At 47.0% G+C, this 19,494-nt stretch overlaps 1 protein-coding gene across 1 annotated transcript; it reads right to left on the bottom strand.

The window, feature by feature from the left end:
* Positions 1–15,997: 15,997 nt before the first annotated feature.
* LOC123049813 (uncharacterized) lies at positions 15,998–18,305 on the bottom strand. The gene is made up of 4 exons (XM_044472682.1): positions 17,935–18,305; positions 17,470–17,587; positions 17,204–17,356; positions 15,998–16,460 (listed from the first exon to the last, which is right to left on the bottom strand). Exons 1-4 carry the CDS (start codon positions 17,940–17,942, stop codon positions 16,251–16,253), a joined length of 489 nt encoding a protein of 162 aa, XP_044328617.1. The 5' UTR covers positions 17,943–18,305; the 3' UTR covers positions 15,998–16,250.
* Positions 18,306–19,494: the final 1,189 nt, after the last annotated feature.

Raw genomic sequence — 19,494 nt, 5'->3', positions numbered from 1 at the left:
GAACCTCGTCCAGCAGTGGCCTTAGTCTTCAGTAGAGTGGGGCCAGTTGAGGAATGCGGAGGAGCTGAAGAACTTGCAGAGGCTCCTGAGGCAATAGAGATGCCTGTTGTTCTTTGGCACGAGGCGAGATGCACAGGTGCTGAGGATTTGGAAGGAGGAGCTGAGGGTTTTGCAATTTGAGGAATTGGATCAGCTTGAGGAATTGGTCGTGAGGGCTTTGATGAGCTGGGCCGTGAGGGCATTGCTGAGGAGCTTGGCCGTGAGGGCATTGAAGCAGAATCACTGGGCTTGTGTGCATGCTTCTTGGGCATGACCTTCTTAGGCTTGCTTGCAGAGGCCTCAGCAGTGGCACCAGAAGCAGAGTCTTCATTGAATTTCCTCACTGCTTCCTTAGCCACTTTGGCTAGCTTGGCTTGCCGTTTAGCCCATTCATCAGGATAGTCCTCACCACGCTTGAGGCTGGTAGGATCAGCTTCTTGGCCTGGTGCCAATGGAGGTCTTGGGCATGGAGGGTGAAGAGCAAATTTCTTCATGTACTTAGGAGTGACATATCTCTACTCCCTCCATTCTCTGGCCCATCTCCTCTCTATCCTCTGTATGCGCACTTTGTGCTCATTCTTGGTCTCCTTGCCATGTTTGGCCTCATCAGGAGTGCAATACCCTGCATAGATTTCATCAGGAATCTCAAACGATGTGTTGACTTCCAGTTTCTTGCCTCCCTTCTGAGGTTTCTTGCTGTCAGCCATTTTCTTGAGCTGAGGATTTTGAACAATAGAGTTCTCTGAAGAGGTATGCAACTTTTCTTCGAGGAACGCTGCAAATGAGTTAAGTTGATGAGAACCTAGTGATTCAGCAGCGGACATGTGTACCTGTGAACAAAGTATAGTTGTGTAGAATTTGGGGAGGTCATATGCGTTCTCAGAAGTTTTTGCAAAAAAACAAGTTTGCGGAATTTGACCAGTGGTGTCTTGAGGAATTTCACTAAGCGTTCTTTGACTTAGGTTCCAAAGTTATACAGATTCAAAATCCACACAATTGAGGAATCTTGAAGAAAAAAAGTTGCTTAGGGAAACAGATCAAGAACAGAAGTTGTGTGAGGTGTTTAGTGTGTGAAGATTTGAAGAATAAACACCTTTTGAAGATTTTGTAGAAATCATCAGAATCAACAAGGGCAGTGAAAGTAACTTTTAATTACCCTTGACGAAGAACACAACGAACTATGAAGTGTAGATTTAGAAGTTCGTCAGTTCAGATCTTCCACGCCCTAACTTGGCAGAGGAAGACAGCTACGGCGGCAGCGGAGTGAAGAAATCCGCGGCCGGCGCGAGTACGACGGCGACGAGGTTGAGGCAGCGAAGCTCTTCCTCACCGGCGACGATGGAAGTAGCGGTGGCGCTAGGTTTTGAGAGCTCGAGCGAGGGAGTGAGATCGAGCGGAGTAAAAACGAAGTGAGGAGGGGAGGGGTATTTATAGCCGAGGTGAAAAACCGCTCGTCCGAGGAAAATGGACGAACGTGCCCCTGACCCTTCTCATTCACGTGACATGTGTCACCCACGTACTGAAAGGTGGCGATCGTGCGAGATCGTGGGTGAATAGATAAATCCATCGTGGAATGTGGAACGGTTTGAGCGGCAAAAGCCGAAAATTCAGATTAGAATATTTTAATGTTTCGTTCGCAAATTCTTCAGCTGACAAGGACACAGTGAAGATTTTGAACGAGTTTCAAATAGAACGCATATGAAGAATTTGTGAACAGACTGGGTTGAGTTTAGCATATAGGGGGAAGGGTCCGATCACATTCACTTAGCAAAAAAAGCAACTTGAAGAAATAGCAATAAGTGAATGTTGTAGAGGACATAAACTCATATATATATAGCCAATGAAGAACAACAACTGAAAGAGTGAAGACATCTAAAAGTTGAAGAAATTGAACAACTGAGGAATTTCAAAAATGAAGAAAAACTCAAATTGAGGATTTTCAACTTTTGTTGGTGGCGTGACCCACCGTATAAGAATGATGATTTCAGACACCGCGTACAATTGTCGTAGGGCTTTGAGAATCAAATTCTTCGTTAATTTCTTCACACTTAGAGTGTTCGTCTTCATTGATTGAAGAAAAACGTTTCTTCGTGTGTTGCACATCTAAGTCATCAATTTTGCATAAGTGTTAGGATGTGTGTCCTTTTCAAAGGACATCCGAAGATTCTAGGATATTTAGCTCACACCGCAACTTGCTAAATATCTTCTCATCCAAGGGCTTTGTGAAGATATCGGCTAGCTGTTCTTCAGTCTTCACATGCTCAATAGAGACGTCGCCCTTCAACACATGATCACGAAGAAAATGATGACGAATCTGAATGTGCTTTGTCTTCGAGTGCTGAACTGGGTTATGAGCAATCTTGATGGCACTCTCATTGTCACAGTAGAGAGGCACATTCTTCATGTTGACGCCGTAGTCCTTGAGGGTTTGCTTCATCCATAGCAATTGAGCACAGCAAGAACCAGCAGCAATGTACTCAGCTTCAGCAGTAGACAGTGATACGCAGTTCTGTTTCTTCGAGGACCAACAGACCAAGGATCGTCCGAGGAAATGGCATGTGCCTGATGTTGACTTGCGGTCCACACGATCACCAGCATAGTCAGAGTCTGAATATCCAATGAGATCAAAAGCCGAGCCCTTGGGATACCATAATCCAAGTGTTGGTGTGTGAGCTAGATATCGAAGAATATGCTTCACAGCCTTATGGTGTGATTCCTTCGGTGTAGCTTGAAATCGGGCACACATGCAAACACTAAGCATAATATCTGGCCTAGATGCACATAAATACAATAAAGAACCAATCATGGAGCGGTATACCTTTTGATCGAAGTCAATACCATTTTCATCAGTGCATAGATGGCCATTTGTGGGCATAGGGATTTTGACGCCTTTGCAATCTTGCATGCCGAATTTCCTCAATACATCCTTGAGGTATTTCTCCTGAGATATGAATATGCCATTGCGCTGTTGACGAATTTGAAGACCTAAGAAGAATTTCAATTCTCCCATCATAGACATTTGATATTCTTCACTCATCATATAGGCAAATTCATCACTGTAACGTTGGTCAGTACAGCCAAAGATAATATCATCAACATATATTTGGCACACGAATAATTCATCATCATAAGGTTTGGTGAAAAGAGTTGGGTCAAGTGAACCGGGTTTGAAGCCTTTCTTCATGAGGAATTCCTTCAAAGTATCATACCACGCCCGAGGGGCCTGCTTGAGGCCATAGAGGGCCTTATTGAGTCTGAAGACTTTGTCAGGATGCTTTGGATCTTCAAAACCTGGGGGTTGAGCGACATATACTTCTTCCTCAAGCTTACCATTGAGGAATGCACTTTTCACATCCATTTGATATAAGATGATATTATGATGGTTAGCATAAGCAAGTAATATGCGAATAGCCTCAAGTCTAGCAACAGGTGCAAAAGTTTCATCGAAATCAATTCCTTCAACTTATGTGTAGCCTTGAGCTACAAGCCGTGCCTTATTCCTCACCACAAGGCCATTTTCATCTTGCTTGTTGCGGTAGATCCACTTTGTGCCAATGATATTGTGCTTGCGAGGGTCTGGACGTTTGACCAGTTCCCAGACGTTGTTGAGCTCGAATTGATGTAATTCCTCTTGCATAGCTTGAATCCACTCAGGCTCTAGAAATGCTTCATCTACCTTAGTGGGCTCTGTGGTAGAGATGAAAGCAAAGTGCCCACAAAAGTTAGACAAATGTGAAGCTTTTGAGCGTGTGAGAATACCTGGTGCGTTGATGTCACCGATGATTTTCTCAATCTGCACTTCATTTGCAACGCGAGGATGAGCGGGTTGTCGTCGAGGAATTGGATCAGCATTTTCTTCAGCACCATTTTCCTCAGGTGCATCAGCATGATGTTCTTCATGTTTTGGAATGACTTCTTCAGCAGATTCTTCGGTAGGAATGACATCCTCAGTAGCCTTGAACTTGATGGTTTCCTCAGGTGACTTTTCATCTAGCACAGGAGGTAGGTGCTCTCTTTGCGAGCCATTAGTTTCACCGAACCGCACATCTACAGTTTCAACAACTTTGTGGTGAACGTTGTTGAAGACTCTGTAGGTGTGCGAGTCCTTTCCGTAACCAAGCATAAAACCTTCATGTGCTTTCGGTGCAAATTTAGAATTGTGATGAGGATCTCTAATCCAACATTTAGCACCGAAGACTTTGAAATAACTCACATTGGGTTTCTTGTCAGTGAGGAGTTCATATGCAGTCTTTTTGAAGAATTTGTGAAGATATACCCTGTTGATGATGTGGCATGCAGTATCAATTGCCTCAATCCAGAAATGACGAGGCGTCTTGTATTCATCAAGCATAGTGCGAGCCATCTCAACAAGAGTCCTGTTCTTGCGCTCCACGACGCCATTCTGCTGAGGAGTATAAGGAGCAGATAACTCATGAGTAATACCAAGTTCATCAAGATAGTCATCAAGACCAGTATTCTTGAACTCAGTTCCATTGTCACTTCTGATGTGCTTGATCTTCACACCAAAGTTGGTTGAAGCCCTCGAGGAAAATCGTTTGAAGACTTCCTGCACTTCACGTTTGTAAGTGACAATATGCACCCATGTGTAACGAGAGTAATCATCAACAATAACAAAGCCATATAGAGATGCTTCATTAGTGAATGCAGAATAATGGTTAGGACCAAAGAGATCCATGTGAAGCAATTCAAATGGTCGAGTGATAGTAATGATAGTCTTCGCGGGATGCTTGGCCTTGGTCATCTTTCCAGCTTCACAGGCTCCGCACAAGTGATCCTTGAGGAATTTGACATTCTCAATGCCAATGACATGCTTCTTCTTCGCGAGCGTGTGCAAGTTCCTCATGCCAGCATGACCAAGTCGTCGATGCCATAGCCAGCCTTCTGAAGCTTTTGCAAGTAGACATATAGCTGGTTGTGGTCCTGTAGAGAAATCAACAATATACAGATCTCCTCTCCTAAAGCCTTCGAAGACTTTGGAATGGTCAGCTTCCATGATCACAACACAACGATACTTGCCAAAGATAACAACCATATCAAGATCACAAAGCATTGAGACTGACATGAGGTTGAAGCCTAAGGACTCGACAAGCATGACTTTGTCCATGTGTCGATCTTTTGAGATCGCAACCTTACCTAGACCCAATACCTTGCTTTTTCCTTTGTCAGCGTAGGTGATATGCTTCAGATGTGATAGAGATAAGGGAGCTTCCACCAATAGATTCTTGTCACCAGTCATGTGATTTGTACATCCACTATCGAGGACCCACTCTGTGGCTTTGGGTTGATCATCCTGCAGATGAATTAGTGCAGCTTACGAACTCATATACTTCATTAGTGAAGAATATGACATCAAATTCATCAGATCAATTTCATCAAGCAATGGAACAGATAAAACAGAATGAGGACGTGAGAAATGAAAATTCATTTCTTCATGATTAGCTTGCATCCTTTCAAGCATATTCAGGTCTCCAGCAAATTCTTCAGACGTTTAAGTTCGTCTGGAGACCTGACCCTGCATAAGAGATTAGCTCCTTTTCTTCACCACCCACATTTGAAGGGGTGGCAAAGAGTTCATCATTCTGCGAGCTCCATAAGAGAAGGGTGGCAAAGAAGCCAGTCCACTTCGTTTCACATAAGAGGAGTTAGGGTAAGCATATGAATAAGCAGAGAAATTCTTCGAGGACTTATGAACATAATGGTTAGAAGAATAATGCACATATTCATAGCCCTTAGTTTTTTCCTGTGAAACAGAGGCGTTAGCACGATGATGTTCATATGAGGACTTTGATCCTTTTGAGGAATTTGATCCACGTGAGGAATTCGGTCCATATGAGGACTTGGATCCATATGAAGAATTTGGTCCATATGAAGAATTTGATCCGGGGTTCCTATTCTTCACAGGTGGTGTCATGATGACATTCACCTGAAGACTTTCAAGGCACCTTTTGGGAACCCAGATTTTCTTCATAGGAGAACCGTTCCTGCAGTTAGTGCCAACATATCTAGCAAATACTTCACCATTCTGATTTTTGAACATCTTATAGTTTGAGTCAAATGACTCATCAGAAGAATGAGGAGATTCACATGTAAAGCCAGATAGAGTAGATGGATCTACTAGAGGTCCCTTTGCAGCAACCCATGAGGTTTTGGGGTACTGTTGAGGCTTCCAGTATGTTCCATCAGCATTGAGTTTCCTCTCAAAGGCAATACCCTCTTTCCTAGGGTTCCTGTTGAGGATCTGCTTTTTAAGCACATCACAAAGAGCCTGATGCCCTTTGAGGCTTTTGTACATGCCTGTCATATACAATTCCTTCAGCCCTGCATCGTCAGTGATACTACAAATATCCTCAGATGAGGAATTAGTGATAGCAGAGACAAGTGAAGAATTTGTAGCATTAGAAGCATTTGAACATTCAGGTGAAGAATTAGCAGATTCATGTTCAATGCACTTCAAACATGGAGGAATGAATTCTTCCTGAGCAGCGTTGATTTGTTGAGCAAGTAATGAATCACGCTCCTTCTAAAGATCTTCATAACTCTCCCTTAGCTTTTCAAGATCTTGCTTTCTTTGAAGAAATTCATAAGAAAGCTTCTCATGATCAGATAAGAGAGTGTTATGATGACTTTGAAGATTGTCAAACTTGGACTAAAGTCTCTGAAGATTTTCAATCAAAGTTTTAGTGCGATCCATTTCTTCACCCAACATATCATCACTTTTTTCTAGCATGTTTTGAACCTTTTCAAAAGCCTTTTGTTGTTTCACAGCAATCTTAGCAAGTTTAGAGTAGCTAGGCTTGAGGTTTTCATCAGATTCATCCTCACTTGATTCAGAGAAGTGATATTTGAGTACCTTGGCACCCTTTGCCATGAAGCAATAGATGGGAGCATAGTCATCATTGCCTTCGTCAGCCTTGTTGGTGAAGCCATTTTCTTCAGAGTTGAAGATGGACTTGCTGACGAACGCAGTAGCGAGGGCTAGGCTCGCCACACCAGATTCTGACTCCTCAGATGCCTCCTCTTCCTCATGTTCCTCAGATTCAGCTTCAGAGTCCATTTCCTTGCCAATGAATGCCCGAGCCTTCTTAGAGCTACTTTTCTTGTGTGAAGAAGACTTCGAGGATTTTGATGATGAAGACTTTGAAGATTTCTTCTTCTTCTTTGAGTCATCAGAACTGTAATCCTTGTATTTCTTCTTCTTTGATTCCTTTTCCCACTGAGGACAGTCTTGAATGTAGTGACCAAGTTTCTTGCATTTGTGGCATAGCCTCTTCTTGTAGTCACGGGATGAGGAATCATCACTTCTTGAGGATTTTGCAAAGCGACCATGCCTTGAGAACTTCTGGAATTTCTTCACGAGCATTGCTAGCTCCTGGCTCAGTTCTTCAGGATCACCAAGGCTGCTACCAGAATCTTCACCTTCAGATTCAGACACTGCCTTGGCCTTCAGAGCGCGTGATCTGCCATAGCTCGGTCCATAGAGATCCCTCTTCTCAGCAAGCGGGAACTCATGAGTGTTTAGCCTTTCAGGGATATCAGCGGGATCAAGTGACTTGTAGTCTCCACGTTCTTGTATCATCAGTGCCAGAGTGTCAAATGAGGAATCAAGCGATCTCAGCAATTTCTTCACCACCTCATGGTCGGTGATGTCAGTGGCACCAAGTGCTTGAAGCTCATTTGAGATGTCAGTGAGGCGATCGAAGGTTTGCTGAACATTTTCATTGTCGAGTCTTTTGAAACGGTTGAAGAGATTGCGAAGAACGTCAACTCGAGAGTCACGCTGTGTTGGGACTCCTTCATTGACCTTGGAAAGCCTATCCCAGATAAGCTTAGCTGTCTCCAAAGCACTCACTCTGCCATACTGCCCTTTGCTCAGATGGCCACATATGATGTTCTTTGCTTGAGAGTCGAGTTGCTTGAATCTCTTCACGTCAGCAGCGTTGATGGTAGGAGTGACAGAGGGAACACCATTTTCCACAACATACCAGAGATCGTTATCAATTGCCTCAAGATGCATTCGCATCTTATTCTTCCAGTAGGGTAGTCCGCCCCATCAAAGGTAGGACACCCAGCAGAGACCTTGATCATACCTGCGGTCGACATAACTAAAACTCCAGGCGGTTAAACCAAAATCACACAGAACAAGGGAGTACCTTGCTCTGATACCAATTGAAAGTGCGTTAAGTCTGACTAGAGGGGGGTGAATAGGCGATTTTTATGAATTCTTCACTAAGGAATTTCAGGGTGAGGAAATTCCTAAGTGAAGAACTACTTGCAGTGGAATAAGTACTCAGATGCATACATGACATAACATAAACATGGACATCATGATGAAATGAAAACAGACACAGAGTACAGGAAGCGTAAGCACAGGATAAAACAGGATGAAAACAAACAGACTGAAGAAATTGAACTGAGGAAATTGAGGAAGTCTTCAGTCAAAGTCTTCAAACAGATATGAATAAGCACACAACACAGTAATGAGGAAATGGAAGGGTTGAGGAAATAGAACTAGTAGGCTTGGTGAAGACAATAATTTGGTAGATCAGTTCCAACTGCTGTGACAGTTGTACGTCTGGTTGGAGCGGCTAGGTATTTAAACCTGAGGACACACAGTCCTCACCGTATTCTCCTTGAGCTAAGGTCACACAGACCTCGCCCAATCACTCGTGGTAAGTCTTCAGGTGACTTCCAAACCTTCACAAACTCGGTCACTCGGCGATCCACACTTTCCTATTGGATGCTCAGACCATGACGCCTAACCGTCTAGAAGATGCACAGTCTTCAAAGGTAACAAGCGTCGGATCCACGCAGGATCAATCTCTTCAGTGATGCTCAATCACTTTGGGTTTGTAGGTGTTTCGGTTTGGGTTTTCCTCACTTGATGATTTTCGCTCAAAGTCCTCGGAGGATGGGATGCTCTCAAATGACAAGTGTCAGTTTCTCTCAGAGCAGCCAACCAGCTAGTGGTTGTAGGGGGAGGCTATTTATAGCCTAGGGAGCAACCCGACATGATAAGACATAAATGCCCTTCAATGATATGACCGTTAGGTGGGTAAGATATTTTGGGACAGCTGGCACATAGCACAACAACGGTCGGAAATTTGACTATCAAGTTCCTCAGGGCTATCATATTCCTTACTTGTAGGCAATCCGCACTGGCGAATTCCTAACTCCTCAGTCAGAACAAATTCCTCAGAGACTAGAAGAACTTCGTCTCTGTCACTGAAGAAATTGACTGAGCTGCATGAGATTTCCAATGGCTTTACTCGAAGGGATTGGTAGGTGTAGGATTTTGAGATGAGCATCACTTGGAAATTTTTCCTTAGCTTTTCCTCGACCCCCTTTAACAGTACGGTGTTTCCTATGACTCAAGAAATAGAAAATGAAACTACGAAAACAAAAGTCTTCACGCTTCATGTTCCTCATATGAATACCAAGTCTTCATGGTCACACCAATTTCTTCACTTTCAAAGTCTTCAGAAAGCCTTTAGAAATCCGAAGTCTTCAGTCGAAGACATTCATTTTTAGGGGTCGACTTTCTCTGTAAATATCAAACTCCTCATAGACTTATAGACATGTGTACACTCACAAACACATTAGTTCCTTAACCTATAAGTCTTCAATACACCAAAATCACTAAGGCACTAATGTGTTTGTGAGTGTACACCATGATGAGGAGGGAGTAGTCCACCCTCGGGGCTGAGGGTTTGTACCAGTATCTATGTGTTTAATCTCTCTCTCTCTCTCTCGTGTTCTTGAGATGTCACGATCTTGATGTATCGCGGGCTTTGTTAATATAGTCGGGTCATATGGTGTTTTCCCGGCTCTCTATCTTGTTGTGATGAATTGAGTTTTTTCCTTTGAGATTTCATTGTTATCGGATTGAATACTTTTATGGATTTGAGAACACTTGATATGTGTCTTGCAATTGAATACTCGTGGTGACAATGGGGTATTGTATTGATTCACTTGATATATGTTTTGGCACTCAACTCACGGATTCCGGAGGTGACATTGGGGTAATCTATGCATAGGGGTTGATGCACGTTCTTGTCTTTGTTTCTCCGGTAGAAATCTTGGGGCACTCTTTGAAGTTCTTTGTGTTGGATTGAATATTATGAATCTGAATTTGCTTTGGTGTTATTTTAGTACGAACTCTTGGTTAGATCAATCAGAAAGAAAGCTTCGTGTTATTTTAGTACGAACTCTAGGATAGATTGATCGGAAAGAATAGTTTTGAGGTGGTTTCGTACCCTAAAAACAATTCCATCTTATGTTCTCCGCTATATAGGAACTTTGGAGTGATTCTTCGTTGCACTTTGAGGGGTGGTTATATGATCCAATTATATTAGCATTGTTGAGAGATTGCACTAGTGAAAGTACGGACCCTAGGCCTCATTTTCAAGCATTGCAATACTATTTTCTGCCCGTTTACTATTTGTTACCTTGCTGTTTTTATTTATTCAGATTATAAAAATATATTTCTACCATCAATATTACACTTTTATCACCATCTCTTCGTCGAACTAGTGCACCTATACAATTTGCTATTGTATTGGGTGTGTTGGGGACACAAGAGATTTCTTGTATTTTGTTGCAGGGTCGTTTGAGAGAGACTATCTTCATCCTACACCTCCCACAGATTGATAAACCTTAGGTCATTCACTTGAGGGAAAATTATTATTGTCCTACAAAACTCTGCGCTTGGAGGCCCAACACGAGTCTACAAGTATAAAGTTGCGTAGTAGCAATCAGGCGTCGAGGAGCCCGCGTCATCAGTGGCGGGAGGGATAGCCGGGGGTACCTGCTGAAACGGAAACACGTGCTATCAAACTAAACGTGCCGGGAAGTGAACACACAGTGGGAGACTGGATCGTAGCACCGGTAGCCCTTGGAGTTAGAGGGGTAGCCGATGAAGATGCAAGCGACAGAACGGGGTGCAAGTTTGTGTGGAGCGGTGTCGGCAGTGCTAGGATAGCAAAGGCACCCGAAAATACGCAAGCCATCATAGGACGGGGCGTACCAAAGAGAAGATGGTGAGGTGCATAGTTCCACCGTAGGCGGCAGGGTCAAAGGTTAAGGACAAGTGAAGCAGTAGCAAGTGCATCCGGCCAGAAACGAGGCGGCACGTTAGCATGGAACAGGAGCGTGCGAACGCAGTCGTTCAGATTGCGAAGGACGCGTTCGGCTCGACCGTTCTGCTGTGAAGTATACGGGCATGTGAGACGAAAAACTATGCCGTGGTGCGACAGAGAAGTGCGGAAAGCAAGGTTGTTGAACTCTTCTCCATTGTCAGTCTGAAGAGAAAGAATGGGACGCCCAAACTGCGTGCTGACATAGGAGTAAAAAGCCGTCAAAGTGGATAGTGCATCCGACTTTCGTCGCAAAGGAAAAGTTCACACATAGTGAGAATAATCATCAAGGATAACCAGATAATATAAATAGCCCGAATTACTAGGAACAGGAGAGGTCCACACATCGCTATGAATCAACTGAAAAGGAAAAGAAGCTATGGTGGTGGAGTTATTAAACGGGAGGCGAACATGTTTCCCGACACAACAGGCATGACAGGTGTGATCCTCTATCTTATTACAACTGAAACTGAAACTCCTAAGAATATGACGAAGTGTGACAGGGTTGGGATGACCCAAACGAGCGTGCCAGAGATCGACGCCAGCGGAGAGAGCAACCGGTGCGGTGGTAGAGGTGGATGACGGATGCACCGGATAGATCTCGTCGGGGCTGTCCGACATGTGTGATAGGGAGTGTGCCCGACATGTGTGATAGGGAGTGTGGAACCATCGCCGACAATGATACGGCGGTCGGTGGTGACGAGAGTGAAGGAGGCAAGATTACCAGGATGAGAAACCATGTGAGCCGTAGCCCCGGTGTCCATGTACCAATCACCGCCTCCAGTGTAGTTTTTCGGCGTAGGCGCGGTGTGCAGTGCGGCGAGGAGCGCCGGATCCCAAGGCGCCGGCGGCAGGGCCGGCGAGGGCGGCGGCGGGGCCGCAGGGACACCGTAGCCGCCGCTCAGCTGCGGCGGTGGGTATCCTTCGTACGGCTACGGAGCCGCGTAGTACGCCTGGTGCGCCGGCGGGCGCGGCACGAGAAGGGTCGGTGCAGGGGCCCGTGGAACCGGCATGGTGTAGGCATGAACAACACCGGTCCACGAGTTGTAGCCGGTGGGGGCACCTGGAACTACTGCTGCTGCTGACGGGGCGGGCCGGTGCCCTGCGGCTGCTGCTGCTGACCGCCGTGGCAGCCCCCACCGTGCCGGCCCCCACGGCGCCGTTCGGCGGGAGGGGCGGGCGGGCCATAAGGCAGCGGGAGCAACCCCGGCTGCTGGGGCACCGGGTGGCGCTACGGCGGGAGGCGCCGAGGACCCGCCGCGGGTGGTGCCGGTGGCGAGAGCGGTGTGGATGGCCCGCGCCTTCACCTGCTTCATCTGCCGCTCCTCCAAGCGAAGGTACGCAACGAACTTGGCGAAGGACGGGTTGGGGATGAGGCTGAGGTTCGCCGCGGCGTTGCCGAAGTTCTCGTTGAGCCCGGCGGTGAGCGTGCTGAGGAGGAGATCATCATCGATCTTCGCGCCAATATTGCGGAGCTCGTGAGCGAGAGTCTTCAGGCAATGACAATAGTCGTCGACGGAGGTGTTGTCCTGGTGACACCCAAAAAACTCTTGCGGCAAAAAAACACGACACTGGAGCTGGTTGTCGGTGAAGAGCCCGTCCAGCTTGGTCCACACGGCGCGGGCGTCATCACCGTCCTGCACGACCGTTTGGAAGAGGTCCGGCGAGATGGTGACGAAGAACCAGCGGATGATCGTGGTGTCGATGGTGGACTAGTCATGAAACTTGGGGACGAGGCTGGAGTCGAGGTGCCGTCCACGTGGTCGATGAGATGATACTCCCAAAATATGAGGAAAAAATACGTCTTCCACGTATAGTAGGAGGAGAAAGTCTGGGAGGGACGAACCGGCACCCGCTCGAAGATGTTGAGGTTGCGGATGTCGTTCACGTCGGGAGGGTTGGCGTCGGCAAACGAGTTGGAGTTGATGGTGAAGCCGGACGAGGTGATGGACGACATGGCGATGGATGGAAAAGAGTGGTGTGGCGGCCCGTGGAGGCTAGGGTTTGGCGGGGGCACGGAGCAGCAAGATGAGCAGCAGCGAAGCAGACGAGCTGGATACGCACAAGCTAGCTAGATGGGATCAGGTAGATGGAGGCAGCAGCAGTACGTACGGCGCGCGGGCGAGTAGGCAAGAGCGGCGACGGGAGCTAGGAAAGCTACAACGGCGACGCGGCTAGGTTTAGGCAGCGGGCACGACAGGGGCGCGGGCGGCGGCGGCTAGGATGGCGGCGGCGGCGGCAAGGCGGAAGCGAGGTCGTAACCTAAAAAGCTGATACCATGTATGTTGTGGAAATTGCACGATGTATTGCTCATGTGCAAAGACACGTATATATGATGTACAAGAGGTGGACCACGACCTCAACTATACAAAGAACTAAGAGATGGACCCAATACACAGATATGCACAACACATATACTCAACAGCGGGAACAGTAAATTAACTGGGCAATTCTCTTCTTCTTAATTAATCGATAAGGGAATTATTTTGCCTCCATTTTGAAAAAAAAATGCAGGAACATGCTCTAGGCTATAGCGGTCAAACCTTATGCTTTGTCTCCACAGCTCCTCTTCGGGAAAGAAAGGAAAAAAAGCAGCCACTTCCGGCCGCCCGGCATGGCCGATCGCCAAGACGCAATAAGAGCAAGTATAATAGAACTGAGTCAGCGGACTATAAGAAATAAACTAGTATATTTCTGTTTAGTTGGAGGAAAGAGAAGAGAAGAGAGAAGGTAAGCGGGCTCTTCGTGAAGAGCCAGCTCTAGCACGTGCTCCTAGGCACTTTATGAAAATGAAAGGTGGGTCACATAATAAAAAAGTAATACACTTTTTTGATGTACTATTATACATGTTGGCTATAAGATGGGATGTAGATGACATGGCACTAGCTTATAGCCAGCAGCTGGCTATACTATTAACCATGCTCTAACCAGCCACGCGCGTGCTCATCGGTTAAACGCACGCACGCACGCGGATCAAAACCAACTTTCCCTCCTGGTCCTGGACGTCGAAACAAGGAAGCGTACGGGTCCGTGCTGCTGCTCTCTTTTGTTCCGCGATTCCGCTACTGTTGTTTCTGTTGATAGTGGTGGCGCCCAGCCTCCGATTGCTCGAGTACAAGTCTTGAAGAAGATAGGGGGGACAGAGAATATATGGTGAGGCCCGTTGCTCGACGATCGGCCGGCTTTTGTTTGTGCGCCCACCCCATCCCATCAGGGCCAAGCTTATGGCTTAAGGCCTTGTATAATGAAAGATGTTTAGGGAGGTGTTTAAAAAAATAAATCGAGTTTTTTTAAGCACCGGCGCCTATTTTTACATGAGAGACGCTTAGTTAAGCGTTTATCCTGTACAAATAAGCATCGGTGCTTAAGGAAAGCGTGATTTATTTCTCTAAGCACCACCCTTAAGCACTTTGCATTGTACAAGGCCTTAGCTTCTGATGATCTGGGGCCCGAGGGTAGGTAGGGAACTAGGGATGCTGCTGCTTCGTGTTGGGAAAGTTTCAGGCGAAAACGGTCGTCATATCCTACCGCGATACGGGATTGACGATGTTGTACATCGTGTTCGTCCACAATGGATGAGTTGGTTCAGAGCACCTACAGCCGAACACGTCAAACCCGTCTCAAACGTCCGGGCGGACGGCCCGGTCGCGAAAATTTGATTCAGGCGGGCGCCTCAAAACGCCTGGGCTGACCGGCATCTCTCATATTCAGTCCAAACGTGACGTGGATGTGGAAGCGTCCGGGCGCGTCCATCATGTCGGACCGGCCGACGATTATTCCTCTCCATCCGCTCGCCGGACCAAACCCTACCCACTTCACTCCACACCCCTCCGCCACCCAAGCTCCCATCCAGCAATCTCCGGCGTGGCGGACAGCGGATCCATATCCTTCACCTCCAGACCTATCGACCCCGAGCTCATCCCACGCGGCCCCGAGGAGAAGATGGCCGTCCGGCTTGCGCTCCGTCGCTCCCGAGAGGAGGCCCGTGCGAGGCAGCGCGCGGACTCCTTCCGTCGGGAATCCATTGCATACGCCCAAATGGCGCATGGATCCGGCGCTAGGTGTACCGTTGTTGCCTCATCGGAAGCTGTGTGGTTCGTCTGGCATCCGAACGCGGTGGCGGTCGCACAAAACATTGACGCGCGATGCAGCAAGACTCATCGTGGGCGTTATCTGATGCAAACATGGCGCAACTTGTCCTCCATGCGAGGCAGCGGGCACGGGAGGGGACGACAGGCCTCGTGGCGGTGGACGTCGGTGAGGCGGAGTCGCATTCTCCGGCGCCCCGTGTCGCTGGCTCGTCCCACGACGGATCCATCATCAATCTGACGTCCACCGGCACCGTCAGGGTTCCGGCTCCGACGAGAAATAGTAGGGCATGGGAGACGATGGCGCCTTGAGTCCCGTGAGCTGGCTCGTGTCCCGTGAGCTATGAGAGCGTAGCTGGCGGCCGGACATGATCACGACAGAGCCAGACAAGCTCCGCTTAAAAATCGGTTTACGTTGCATGTAATAATATGAATTTGAGATATCCCAAATTTGGAACGTGCTATTTGAGGCGTGACTAGTCAGTACGCAAACCCGGCCGGCAGGTCCGCGAGTGTTTGAGTGGTCGGATTAGTCAGGTCCGGCTGCAGATGATCTTAGGCCTTAGGCTGGAGTTGGAGTTGGAGGACCCCCGGTTTAAAGCAATCAGTTACAGGTGCCTGCTACTCCTGCTTCCAAGCTTTGCCGTTTGGGCAGCTTGTTGGAGCACCCAGCCAGATATATGTGTTGCGATAAATCTGGAAATTCGAGTTTACATGTAAAGGAAATGTCGAGTCCTCGACTTCATTTTCGTTTCCAGCAAGGACGAAGAGAACCTCAAAACTGCGATTGAAGCTCATAGGTCAATTTGTTGTTTCTGACATTGATGTCTCAAACAATATTGGCCTTCTGCCACCACAAGCAGTTACCCAGAACATGTATGCAGATGCATAGATAAGCTACAGGTCGATGCGAAAGTCTATCCCTCGTCAAGAAACAAACCCTTTATATATATAGCAGAACCAAACCCTTTCAGCTGTCCTTCATATCCACATCCACTTCATCCTCTGGCTTCGCATCCACTTCATCCTCTGGCTTCATATCCACCTCATCCTTTGGCTTTGCAGGTGGTGCTGGAAAAATCTCGTTTACAAGAGCCACAAGTTCCTTGGCACGGTCCTCTTCATCCTGCGGCACTCCTCGCTCGTCCTTGCAAAATCTTTTCCCACACTCCTCCACCATCTGCAATGGACAATGGACCAAATTAGATGAATGAGGTCTTAACCTAAAACCTCGAGAAGGTGGGAGGTGAGCCAACAAAACAGCTGTGGTACTTGTTTGTGAACAGATGACGGACTACAACACCCAACGATTCTCTCAAAATCTCTGGACAAGAAAACCAATTTCATTCTGTGATAGCGTAATGTTTTATAACAGGGATCAACGAGTGGCTTAAGGTCTTACAGTAGTTTGGTACCCAAAACATTTGCCAATAAGATTTTGCATGCACATCTATACATGCGAAAGTACAGGAACACACCCAAGCCCAAAGAACAGAGCTCATCTATATTCTATACTAGTTTAATTCAACGATTAAAGATAAACAGATGACCTACAGATGCCAGAATCCATATATAATAATAAACATCCAACGTTGAGATAACTTAGATTTCTTAGCGATAAATCAGGTAGATATGTAACCACACATTTCTGAAAAATGCATCATTGCTACCAAAATATATTTGCACCACTATTTCAGAAATCAGTCAAAGCTGGCCAATGTTGAGTCTTGAGTTTAATCTCTCATCACGATGAGGGATAAGAAAACTAAATATCATAACAAAAGACACTTCTATTCAAGATGTCACAAATGGTCCAAAGTATCAGTATATTATATCTACATATCTTGGTTTGTGCCCCTATCAGCTAACGTAGATAGCATACTAACGGGAATCTTAAGATCAGCAAAATAAACATGGCAATACCGCATAAACATCAGCTGCTGAGGTTGGCCTCCAATTGATTATGTTTTGCTTGTCAGCATCAGTAAGCTTGAAACCCTCACATGTGCTTGCAAATTCAGTAACTGATTCCCTTGTCTGATTGCAAGCAGGAGTTTTCAGGAGGTACTCGTATACCTGTTTGTCACAACAATAAACATGGGACCAGTTTAAGCATAAAAAAGGGACACGTATCAAACAAGGTTATTGAGCATACACATTGGGTCAAGCACCAGAGAAACAACATATACCTTACACTCTGATGCAGCAACGGCCCCCAAACATCCCATCGGATCAGTTTTTGCACCTCTTTTCCGTAAGAAGTCGAGAACTTCGAAGTTGGTGAGATGTCCTGCATTTGCTTTCTCACTACAGAACAATAAAGAGCTTTGGATATTCAGAACTCCAGATTACAAAGACAGCTGATAGATAATGAAGATTCAGATTTTAAATTATTCAGCGTCTAGCTATGAAGATCGAGAACTGGGACTAAACACTAACGCGAAACAGAACTAGGATAGGACAATATGTCAGTCCCAGCAATTTATCTGCATAAATTCCCAATCAAACCAACTAATTCCTCTGCGATAGGATCATCGCTCAGGGACCATTATGTACTAAACTTAGTTTTGCAAGGGATTGCACAACAGAGAGAGCAGTTTACAGCTACGAGATTGCCATGGCACTGAAATTTTAAACAGCAAATGAGTACTGACATCTTCATCGTCGCCACTGCCGGTGCGGACGGGAGCACAATAGATAGATCGATGCAGTATTGGGGCTGGACTGCACTGGGGCGGCGCAAATTCAACCGACGAGTGTCTCGTTCCGCGTGCTGAGGGGCGGCGGCGTCGTGGTCTTGGTCAGGGAGGCGACGTGGTTGGTTTCGACGGCGGTGACTGGCAGGAGGTCGGAGAACGATGGCGCGATGGTCAGGGGACGCAGGGTGGCAGCGCGCTCAGGGGCGTTGGGGAGGCTGTGGCTGGTTAGCGGGAGGGTGGTGGCGGTGTCTCGCGAGCCGGAGCTGGAGGTTGGCGGCGGGGGTGTGCGAACGAAAGAGGGCTGGGCTAGGTTAGCAATTCGCTTGGGGAAGACGAGGAAGAAGGGCCAAAGGTGGCCAAATGGGCTGGTCAAGGCGTGCCAGCCCCATAGCCCGCGTGCCCGGCTGGCCCGAGGCCCGGCACACATATAATCGGGCTGTGCCGGCATCGTGGCCCGCGGCCATGCCTCTCGCGGACCAACGTGCCGGCATGACCTGATAAATTCTACGCGGACCAACGTGGCTGCTGCCGGGGCGGCCCGCATAATATGGGGGCGTGCCTGGGCCACATGAGGCTAGGCATGTGTCGGTGAACTTTAATCATAGATCTCATCCTTTTCATCCATGGCTCGTTTTTCACCTAGTGATGGCGGCTGCAGGTACGATATTACGAAGAGAAGATGAGACTGTGATCTTTGTAGCATACCAACTTATATTCAACTGTAAGAGCAACTCCAACGGGCCGACCTAAACGGACGACGATTTTGTCCGTTTGGGTCGGCCGCCCGCCCGGCGTCCGCACTATTTTAGATTTGCGTCGATAGTGCGCCCAACGCGTCGACCCACATGTGACGGCGTGGCCGGCTGGCCGTCCTATTTCAGCAAATAGCTCATTTTTGCATTGCTTTTGCATTCAAACATACACTAGTAGAAAAATGGCCTAACGTGAATATATTAGTCCCGCTTTGTAGTTGAACCGGCACTAATGTGACCATTAGTGCCGGTTCAAACGGCTAGGCGGGCGGCACTCATTAGTACCGGTTCATGGTGAACGTTTAGTACCGGTTCATACCACGAACCGGTACTAAAGAGGCTGTGGCAGGCTGTTGGCGGGCTGGGGCCCCACCAACCCCTTTAGTACCGGTTCATGCCACCAACCGGTACTAAAGTTTCTTAGTTGATTCACCGTGCAACGGTTTTTTAGTCCCACCTCGCTCCGCTAACAGGGTTTTACCACCTTAAATATGTTACTTCTCATACTATCACAACTACTTGGTCTTCATTGAACTCAATGTGTAGGATCTGTGGATGCAATAAACCGGGGAAGATTCCTATTGACAATTCAGATTCTACACAAAAAGATGATTGACGATCAATGTATTTTTGATGTATATTTTTACATGTTTACACGGACGAAAACTCATCTGTTACACCGGCACTTCATTTGCGTTCAGTATGCACCATTCAAAGCCACGTCATCAACTTTCAACCCTTTCTCACATCATTTGCTATTTTT

Source organism: Triticum aestivum, chromosome 2D (genome assembly GCF_018294505.1).
Source record: "Triticum aestivum cultivar Chinese Spring chromosome 2D, IWGSC CS RefSeq v2.1, whole genome shotgun sequence".
NCBI lineage: Eukaryota > Viridiplantae > Streptophyta > Magnoliopsida > Poales > Poaceae > Triticum > Triticum aestivum.
This window is presented reverse-complemented; position numbering and strand designations above follow the sequence as displayed.